At 35.5% G+C, this 10,728-nt stretch overlaps 1 protein-coding gene across 1 annotated transcript in view; it reads right to left on the reverse strand.

Moving 5' to 3' along the window:
* Window positions 1-2,475: 2,475 nt before the first annotated feature.
* LOC115950953 (WD repeat-containing protein 20-like) overlaps window positions 2,476-10,728 on the reverse strand; it is a 9,912-nt gene continuing 1,659 nt past the window's right edge. Inside the window, exons 2-11 of the mRNA XM_031068244.1 lie at window positions 10,121-10,475; window positions 9,924-10,032; window positions 9,731-9,824; window positions 5,945-6,032; window positions 5,755-5,838; window positions 4,632-4,728; window positions 4,463-4,550; window positions 4,134-4,239; window positions 3,935-4,027; window positions 2,476-2,982 (exon numbers count right to left, since the gene is read on the reverse strand). Of these exons, the coding sequence (XP_030924104.1) occupies window positions 2,575-2,982; window positions 3,935-4,027; window positions 4,134-4,239; window positions 4,463-4,550; window positions 4,632-4,728; window positions 5,755-5,838; window positions 5,945-6,032; window positions 9,731-9,824; window positions 9,924-10,032; window positions 10,121-10,475 (1,522 nt within the window). The 3' untranslated portion in view covers window positions 2,476-2,574. The remainder of the gene's footprint in view (window positions 2,983-3,934; window positions 4,028-4,133; window positions 4,240-4,462; window positions 4,551-4,631; window positions 4,729-5,754; window positions 5,839-5,944; window positions 6,033-9,730; window positions 9,825-9,923; window positions 10,033-10,120; window positions 10,476-10,728) is intronic.

Consider the following 10,728-nt stretch of genomic DNA (forward strand, 5'->3'; position numbering starts at 1 on the left):
CTGCTAGGCCTTCGAGGTCTATGTTTGGTCATGTTATTGTTGATATTCATAGTTTAGTTTCTAATGTTGATTGTAGTTTTTGTCGTGTAAAGAGAGAGGGGAATAAACTTGCTCATGCCCTCGCTCGTAGAGCAGTTGCATCTACTGATTTTGATGTGTGGTTAGAAGATCTACCACGTGATTTGGAGGATATTTTCCAGTTTGATTTGCATTAATAAAATTTCTTATCGGTTTCTAAATATATATATATATATATATATAGATTAGTCTCTCTCTCTCCAACAAAAATTCTAAGTTCTGATGTTTTTGACTAAAGTTTCACAAAACAAATCACCCTTGGGAAGACTTGCCTTGTCGGAATCCTAACCCAATAGTGTGCTGGTAGTCTTTTACGTACACTATTGTTGAAGTTTTTTTTTTTTTTTTTTTGGTTGAGAAGACACTATTGTTGAAGTGATTGTCCAAAGTGGCGTAGCTAACCATGACTAATCAAGGTATATTAAAGGCTTGTTTCACTCTATTTCAACGTATCATTTTCTTGTTGTGTTTTCTCTCTATTTAGTTTATGATTTTGCTGTGCTTTATTTTTATTTATTTTTCCTTTTATTTATTTTATTTTATGTAGTTAATAGATATGATCCCCTACTATTTGGTAAAAACCCGAAATGAGAAAGTAGTGAAAGAACGAAAACTCCTAAATATACGTTGCTTTCTCTCTATCTAATTTATAAATATGGTGCCCTCTAGGCTCTAGCAATTTGATAAAAATCCAAAATGTGAAAAAAAATAAACGAATGAAGTCAACTCTGAATCTGATATGTGAAGAAAGCACAACTCTAAGTGCCCGCCGCACTCGTCTTTGTTTCGTTCTACTTTCAAATTAGAAAGTCTTGCTAGTCTCATCAATATTCTATTGTTGAATTGTGAACTGGTTTGTGCATTGTATTAATGAACATGGAATTTGTTGATTTATGTAACAGAACTGCACTATTGTATTCTAAAGATAGGGGAAAATTACACTTTACCACCTTAAACTATGCACTAAATTATACATTATATTCTAAACTATTCGATTGCACACTTTGCATCTTAAACTATCACACTTTGTATCTAGTGTTATTTTTGCTATTATATTTAACAGAATCTTATTGCATGTGACAAGTACATGCTTCTTGCTTAAGTGAAACAAAGTTAAAAGAGTGAGACATTCTTTTTCAAAATCAATTAAAACAAAACCCAAGACCCTATTATTGCGAACTTCAACTTCTTCACCGCTCCTTTGCATTTTACCCACTTCCGCTCCTTTGATTAGTACAGATATGCTGATAATCGCAAGAAAATTATTGGGTTTTGTGCTTATGTGATTAGGAGCTCTCTGGCTAAACTTTATGCTTCAAGGTATGGTATAAAGTCTTGTGCCAAGGTGTATAAAATAGCTTCACGTGATCTTAGCCGTCCATTGAGGGAGAGCAGTAACAATTCAGCACCTATATTCAGATCTTTTGAGGATGGGACTTGTAGATGCTATTGAAGGCGTTCAGTTTTCTCACATGTCTATGATTCCCTCTCGTGATTACACTCCATTTCCAAGGAACTGGATCCCAAATCATGAGAAGGTGTTGCTTGAGTATATTAGACTGCAAGACCCAAAATATTTCTGTGACTTGCACAGATCAATAAAGCGACAAGGTTTAAGCTTGCCCCAAGATGAGATGTCTGACATTGTGTGGACTATAAAATACTCTGTATTTAGAACTGTCTGTCCAATGATGAAAACAAAACAAACAATGATTCAGGGAAGGTGGATGGGGGGTACTGTAAATGAATTTTGCTATGGAATTAGAAAGGTAAATTTAAATATTTTGAAACTGAATTTGGGGAAGAGGATGATACACACGAGACAAGAGGGAGATGTGGAAAAATTTGGGTTTTGTTTTAATTGATTTTGAAGAAGAGTGTTTTAGTCTTTTAACTTTATTCCACCTAAGCAAGAAGCATGTGTTTGTCACATGCAGCAAGATTATGTTAAATATAATAGCAAAAATAATACCAAGGTGCAAAGTGTGATAATTATGATAGTTTAAGGTAAGAAGTGTGCAGTTAGAACGTTGGATAGTTTAAGGTGCAAAATGTAATTTAATGCATAATTTAGGATAGTAAAGTGTACTTTTCCCTAAAGATAAAGAGATTGAAATATTTTTTAAGAGATTAGTGATCGTTAACAGTGTGTCAAGGTGTTTAGTGCTAAGGATGTTTTACCTCCTTCAGTGGGCAAGGCATTGGCAAATGACTCATGTTTTCCCTCAGAAATGGGTTCTATAGTCTTTTTCATATGGGCACACGTGCCCACGCGAGAGGAAATTTGTAAGAAGGTTAAGGAGAAAGCTATCCCAGCAAGCCTCGTTTTCCACAGATTAGTATCGCCATGCTTTTTGTTGAGAAAAAAAATATGAACGAAAAGGAAAAGCAAAGACATCAAAAACATCGGCAATCATGTAAGAACAGAGGCCAATTGGGTATTGCGGGAACAACATATAGCCGTGAAACACCAACTAAGACACTTCTCGTGTTATCTTACAGATGTACAGACTTGTAAGTAGAGGCACCAGTTTTGCCTGGCACTGGCGGTATCTCCTTTGAACTATTACCTACAGGAATTTCTGGGTTGCTTGATTGGCTTTCAGAATTTGATGGTCTCACCCAAATCTTTACATACCCTTCCCGACATGCGGTGAGAATAGATTCCTCAGTAAAAATTAACCCAGATAAGGGTTCTGAATGAACACGGTGGGCGACTAATGGGGAGAGCTTAGGCACATCTCGCATGCTTGGAGCAGGTTGTAGAGTGCCCACTGGGCAAATGCTGTCCCAATGAGATGATTGGCTTCCGGTGCTGAAAGTGGGGGACCCACCAGGTGGACAACGGCGAAGCGGTACTACGATCTCATCCATTGATAAATCCCACAAAAGCAACTGTGTATCCTGTAAACATATCACCAAGTTGCAGATTTAGAAAATAGTACATACTTTTCGATAGGAGCAAGGCAGGACACAAACTAATACTAGAAATCACTTCCAGGATAATATGAATGCACGACAAAAATCAGATAAAAAGTAAAACGTTGTGCATAAAATCATTTAATAATGTATGGTAGTAGAAATGTAACCATGTCAGGGCACATGAAGTTGGAATTATTATGAAATGAAAAACCACACGGTCTTGATTTTTACTACTTCCTGATTTAAAAAGTAATAGTGGAAAATTGAAGACCTTTATCAACATTTAGGCAATACCTCTGGACATGGTTCCTAACAAAGCAAGGCCTAGCTTCTTACCATCAAGTTTCCAATGCACCTACCATAAGTCCTAATTTTTCCAACAGCCTTACAAATAATACAACCTATTTATGCTATTTGTCCAAGCAGATACTTGTCCAATCGTTTTTCATTTGAAAAGTTTAAACTCATCATCATAACCAAAAGGCACCTGGCACTTCTGACCTTTTTTATCTGAAACAATTACTCCAACATGTAAATGAATTTGTAATCTTCACAACCATTGTTGAAACTTAATGATATGATTACCAAAAAATAAAGATGGCAATCAATTCAAAGAAGGAACCATGCAATAACAACAACAACAACAAGGCCTGGATAGGAGAACACCACCAGGAAGCTTTTACATGTGAAGATAATGGACGTACCAATTCCTTAAAAGTAAGTTACCTACTATTTCTATATTAAAGTAAATAAATGGGTCTTTACTTCAGTTAAAGATACCCATCATTGTATATTTGCAGCAAATAACAGCTTTAAACAGATAATAAATGCAGCAACACTTGTTCTTTTATTTCTTTCTTTTTATTTTTCCCTTCTGGTTTTTTGTGTTTTTGTTTGGAAAAGAAGGGGGGAAGGGTGTGAGAGCACAAATTACCTGACCAACAGAACCAAACCGGTACATTACACTTTCTTCTGTGCCATCCGATGTTGGTGATGACCAATACGAGTCAAAAGCCACTCCACTTACCTGCAAGCCATCCTCTTTAAAATGTTTAAGATGGCAATATATATGCCACTCATATCAAATTTATCAAATCTTGATTTAAATAGTTAACAATTTAGCAAAACTTTACCCATGAGTTGTGCCCTTCACCCCATGCAACTACCTTCCGATCTTCCATACTCCAAACTGTAACTAGATCATCTTCACCACCTGTCAGGATGTATTTTCCATCCATACTGAGAAACAGGAAGAAGCAGAGTAATTAATTAATTTTTTTTAAAGAATTAGTAATAAGGAAACACTTCTTTTTTTTTTTTGATAAGTAATAATAAGGAAACACTATTTTTTTTTTTTGAGAAAGTAATAAGGAAACACTATGTGGTGTGTAATTAGAAGATTCTGAAAAAATATAAATGAGGAAACATTGACTAAGCAATAATCTCATACATATCAAATTACCTCCAGGCACAACATAGAAGAGCACCATAATAACTTTTTCCACCGCATATTAGTTGTTCTTTTTGGTAGTCAAATACCCGTAGATATCCTACATTAAAGTGCTCAATATCAGTACCTTTATAATAAGTGATACTTGTAAAATCACAAGAATAGTGGATCAAGAGAATACCATCTCTACCAACAGTTGCCAAATATGCACCATCAGTAGAGAAAGCAATGCCGTTGATTGAACTTTGGCAGATATGCCATCTAGCAATTGGATTACTCTGCAAACAAAACATTAAATTAAAAGTGGATTACTCTGCAAACAAACCATTAAATTAGAAGTGGATTACTCAGCAAATAAAAAAATTGAAGATGAAATAGATAACGAAACCATGAGGAGAGGAGGAGGGAAACAACAAAAGCAGATGGGTTCGGGTTTGTATCTTCTATAAAATTTAGAAAATAACCAAAAGAAAAAGGTTTTATAATTATTAGCTGAGTTGTATGCAGACAATTTGTGATGTTTTAAAATTGTTGACATTAAGTTACAGACAATTAATGAAGCTTTAAACATCACAAATTGTTGACAATAAGTTGTCCCTGTGTCCACTTTAAATAGTTAAACACAATTGATTTTGTTTTAATTAGGATAATGTAAAATTATTTGCATAGGCTTGGAATATGTTATGACCACTCAACTGTCCAACAGCTTGACATACCACACAGACAAAACCACATTGCTGGTTAAAACCTAAAACTGCTTTTTAATTTGCCACAGTTATGAGCAATTGATGCAGGGGCATCTCAGATTGTGATGTCAGCATAATTGAAAAACTTGCTAGTTAATTGTTAGTAGTTGAAATCCATTAGTGCATGTGTGCTGAGTTGGACAGTAAGTTGACATAACTACTATAACCGATTCTGTTATCAATTAGTTACTTTCTGTTACAGCTAGTTCAACCTCTAGGCTTAGCAGTATAAATTCCATGAAATATTGTTATTGAATGACTAGTTAGTAAATGAATTCAAAGCTTTTTACTATTGTTTCAGAGATTGGTTCTCTGTGCAGAGGTGTGTCCACCTGTGACCTACTCTAAGCAACTCTCATTTCTTCTTAATTCTTAGTATACCCTCTTTGTGTATTTTGCTGCATTAGTAATTGTATAAGAACAACCTGCATAAATCATTATTTTATCTGGTAATCTTGAAAGCCACACTGGATTTGACGTAGCCGATTTTAGAATTGCAATGAACTGCTTGAATACAAAAAGGGATCAGGATGCAATAAGAATATCAAATAAAACTACCTTACTGGACCTTGCATGTGCCACAGAAAACTGATTTTGATCCTTTACAACTGGAAATGTAGTATCACCGGTACCATCCTTACTCTAGAATAAAAATGGAAGTTACACTTGATTTAGCTTGTGCAATAGAGCAGAAAATAACAGTAAAGGCAGGCCAAGAATAGGCACATTGAATAAAGTTGAGGCTTGCCTTTTCATACACATACAAGTTTCCATCAGCATGAGCAACAACAAAAGCACCATCAGCTTTGGGAACCCATGCAACACTGGTACATCGGCTGTTAAAAACAACTAGTCAGTTTGCACATTAAGACTAGTAATTACATCACACATGCACACATCTTATCATTAAATTAAATAAAAATGCCACAACTTGCAACACAAAAAGTATTTGCTCCAAAATTCGTCAACACCCCCCCAACCCCCCTCTTTTTTTTCCTTTTTTTTTTCTTTCCCTTTTCTCTTTTTCATTTTGTATAGTCTAGAAAAACCAACGTACATCTAACCTAATACCCATTCATGGTAGGACCCAAATTTACAATGAATGACATAAATTATCTCAAAATGTACCACTTTAACCCACACAGAAACTTCATGAAAATTCAAAGAATGATTCAACTAAAATAATATCTACTACTTTTTATACAATTACAACCTAGGGAATGTAGAATATCTGCAGGACTTCACTTTTTTCTTCTAAACTTCCAACTCTAATGACTATCAAAACCATCATGCATAGACATAGAGTACTGTAAATACATTGATCAAACTTTATAAGTTATGTTGTCTTGATCAACCATTTTTTGTCAAGGTTGATGACCTTGATGATACATCCAATACATCAATATTTTCAGAATTTGTACTTGTCCCAAAAGCTTAAAATGATAGAAAATGGTAAATTTAATCACTTAAATATTATTCTAACACTCCACATATGTAGGCCAACATTTCATATCAATAAGCAGGTCCTAACATGTAGAATTTTTTAACTTTAAATGGAAGGTAGAGTAAAGACAGGATTCGAACTCAACACTGCTTGCGCTAATACCATAATAAATTACCACTTATCCTAAAAGCTTAAGTTGATGGGAAAGAATGAATTTAATAATTAAATCATTATTCTAACAACTCGATTGATATGAGAGTCTCTTGGTTCCAAGACTTCTAATGATTCCATTACTGTAGGTGGTTATTCTGTCTTTTTATAGAGAATTTTAAACCTTTCTTAATAAAGGCATGTGGCTGAATCAACTCCGTTGAGGATGGAAATTCTCTGTCAGAATGAAACAGTTCCTTTACCCACACTATTTATTGGGAACACCAGATGGTGACACATTCGACTTTGCCTAAAGGAGAAGACACTATTGCTGAAGAAGAGAAAAAAGTATTGAAATGAGGTTCAAAAAATGACATGGGTTCTCCAGAAGTCACCCCAAAATCAGGTTAATGACAGAATGTTTTCAATTAAATTTCAGAACTATAATTTTAAGTTCTTATTGAAAGAGACACTTGGGAACTGAATCCTACTATAAAGCTAGCAGATAGAATCTCCAAATACCAAAAGAAAAGAATTATTTTTTATTCATATGTTATTTTTTAGATTCAAATAAAAAAGTGTCACTAATGTCACAATGTTACCTTCATCCTAATGAATCACCATTGTTTCAAGCCTTTTCACTCCGTGCACCATGAAGGCTTGATGAGTAGCATATGCATTAAACATCTGCACTCTCTAATTCTTCTTTCTGGTTGAACTTTCTCTTCATCAAGTAGTGACTCTCCAACATGCTGTATTAATTCTACTACACATGATCTAAGTCGTATTTAAGTCCACATTTTTGTTGGCATCTGTATTTCTTTTTTAACACTAGGTTCAAGTTATACTTGATGTCCCTTCATCACCAACATCTTAAATACCAACATTCTATCATATGTGGGAAGCAGTATTTTCATTGTTATGTCATCCTGTTGGAGGAAAGATCCATTAATTTGATCCTCACAACAGGTCTTGGATGGCTTCTATTATTTGAGGAGGCTCCATGACTGACTGGGATTTAGAACATGAAACCATGCAACATGCTAACATGATTCGGGTAGATATCACTCTTGATAGGGTTGGGGGTAGATGTATCTCTCTAAGTTTTTCTTTCATTTCTTCCTATTCAGCTATGGTAGGCTTATCCCTTCCAAAGCGAAGGTTATCAATATCGTACCAATAATCCTAATCTCTACCTATGAGTGTCATTTTGGCAAACCTAAACTTGTCATCTAACAAACATGTTTGTTCAACGAATTGTTCAACCTCAAGTATCAATTGGCGAAAATCCATGAGTCTTGAAAAATATCAAATGTAAATGTCCCGAATAAAATCACCACTAGAATAATAAGTTTAACAAATAATTGTAACAAGAACCTAAGTTGGGCTAGTTATGACTTATGACCTGGTCTTGACTTGAATTACATTTCTGTGCTGGTTAGATCTATGACTAATGACTAGGCTTCAGAAGTGACTTGTGTGTCCTGACTTTCAAGCAAGGCAAATGGGCTTCAAACTTGCACAAACAAACTCTAATGAAGACAACAATTCCCACTTGCTTTCTTTTGTAATTGAGTTGGACACCAGCCCCGTACCTAGTCAATTTTTTAAATCTATTCTTGTTATGAGCTCATGAACCAATTTGCTACAAGTGAGAGATAGTTAGCACCCTTAAATGGCATGTTCGAGGACCAGCTAAAAAGGTGCTCGATCCCAGTTTCTATGAATGCATGTCGAGACATATTGAGCAGCGATATGGCCTAAGTAACGAAGATGAAGCACATCTCCGATGAACTTCTAGTGGAGGCACGATGCACAAAGACCATGCAAGACTACAACACACATTGCTGAGACAAAATCTTAAGTTGGTTTGCGACCCAGTGATGAGAGCCACGGTGGATCTGCTTGCCAAGGTATGAGCTTTAATCAACATCATTGTGAGAGAATTGAGAGACGAGGACTCAACAAGCTTGATGGTGATTGAGAATTACTATAGAAATGCTTTCACAGATAAAGAAATTTAAAAAAACAATAGACTTTGTAATGGGGATCTCGGCAATCTAGTGTGGATCTAGTGTGGACGAGGTTGTGGGCGCCTAGCGTCCGTGGACACGGGTTTGACCCATATGGGTTGGATTTGACACAGGTTTATGGGTACAAAGTTTTCTAAGGAGTTGAAATTGGTGAAGATGGACGCTGGTAGGGTTGTTTTTTTTGTGATGGGGCTTCAATGGCTCAATCTTGCAAAGATAGGAGTGATGGGCTTCATAAGAGAGGTGGTGGGTTTCAAGGTTTTCTTGGAGACAGTGGTGCCAACTTTGGTACTGGTGAATATCTTGTGGGTTAACTAAATATGGTTCAAACAGGCTATGAACTTGTGAGGTAAGTACTTTCACTTTAATTTGAGTCATCAGGGGGTTTAGTTTCTGGTTTTGGGGTGGCTAAAGGGGATCCGATATGTTCTGATGCCAAATTAATGCATTGACATGTGGGGTAAGAAAAATAGAAATATTAGGTAATAGGGAATGGGACACAAAACACTAAGCTACACCACCAGAGAGTGCTTGGAATCACCTCCAAGTTGTAGAGAAATACTAACCAGAAAATTCTTCTTCAAAATACAATGCTTCAAACAATTGATGAAGATTCTTTTTAATAAGCTTCAAGGATTACATCAATAAGAAAAGTCTTAACGAAGCCACAATTATATCCTATAAAAACCTCAACTACAATAAGTCCAAATACAAAAACAAAATATGAAAACCTAAAAAAAGAAAAAAAGAAAAATTCTATCAACATTTATTCTGGTTGCAGTCCCAAAAACAAAGTTGTTTACCCTATATATAGAATGAATTTTAACATGGGCATGCTGTGAGTATGGGAAAGTATAACAAATAGTGAATGAGAAAAGAACCAAAATAAAAATGAAACTAGTCTTGCCTGTTTGTGACCGAACCTTCCTTGTTATAGTGTTGGGCACCAACAAGCTTCTTCCCAACATCTTGTAATTGTTGTCTCAGAGACACTGAGTAAACTACAATAACATACAAAATGAACAAGTCAAAACAACTTCTTCCTATAAGAACCCCCATAAATCATATCATACCAAAAAAAAAAAAAAAAAAAAACCTACCATCTCCCGAGTTCAATCCTATAAGCAAGTCATGTCCATCCTTGGCTTCAGGATCAAATGAGTGGCAGATAGGATTTGAAGTGCTAAAATGTAACGATTTAATAGGATCCTGCATAAAAAATGAAATATCATCAATATCATTTACAAACAAAGACGCAAATATCACCAACAACGACACCCCAAGGACACGAAATTACCTTATCTTGTGTATTGAGGTCGCTGACAAATAAACTATCCCCAACATTGAATATCATATATGTCCCTTTACCATCATAATTCGAATTAAGCATAGAGTGACTACCATTTGACGCTGCCAATGAACTACTTCTACTAGTTCCATTAGCGGCTTTACTCGTGCCATTCCCTCCTACAAAACTAAGGGCTCGACTGCCATTCCCACCCCCTACCCCTAACAGCCTTGCAGCAGCATATCTAACTCCACTACTCGTGCTCGCACCCGAGCTCGACGCTGACCCAGCTTGTGTAGGCTTTTCCTTGAGATGCGCTAGAGTTATCTGAAAAATCACATCCCCAAAAAAAAAAAAAATAAAATAAAAAGTCAATTCTTCAAAAAAAATTTGAAAAATTCAAGATTTGCATAGTATCATTTGCCACAATTTTGAAAATCAGCAATTTGCGATTCAAGAAACATATCGATCGAGTCTGCTACAACTAATTCCAATCAAACTAGGTTAAAGAACTGATCTTTCTCTCGGTTCCTACTTTTCTACCTCATTTTCTCGGCAACCAAACAAAAAAAAAAAAAAAAAAAAAGGAAAGGAAAATTTGGGGAAAGATTAGAAGA

Source organism: Quercus lobata, chromosome 1, assembly GCF_001633185.2.
Source record: "Quercus lobata isolate SW786 chromosome 1, ValleyOak3.0 Primary Assembly, whole genome shotgun sequence".
NCBI lineage: Eukaryota > Viridiplantae > Streptophyta > Magnoliopsida > Fagales > Fagaceae > Quercus > Quercus lobata.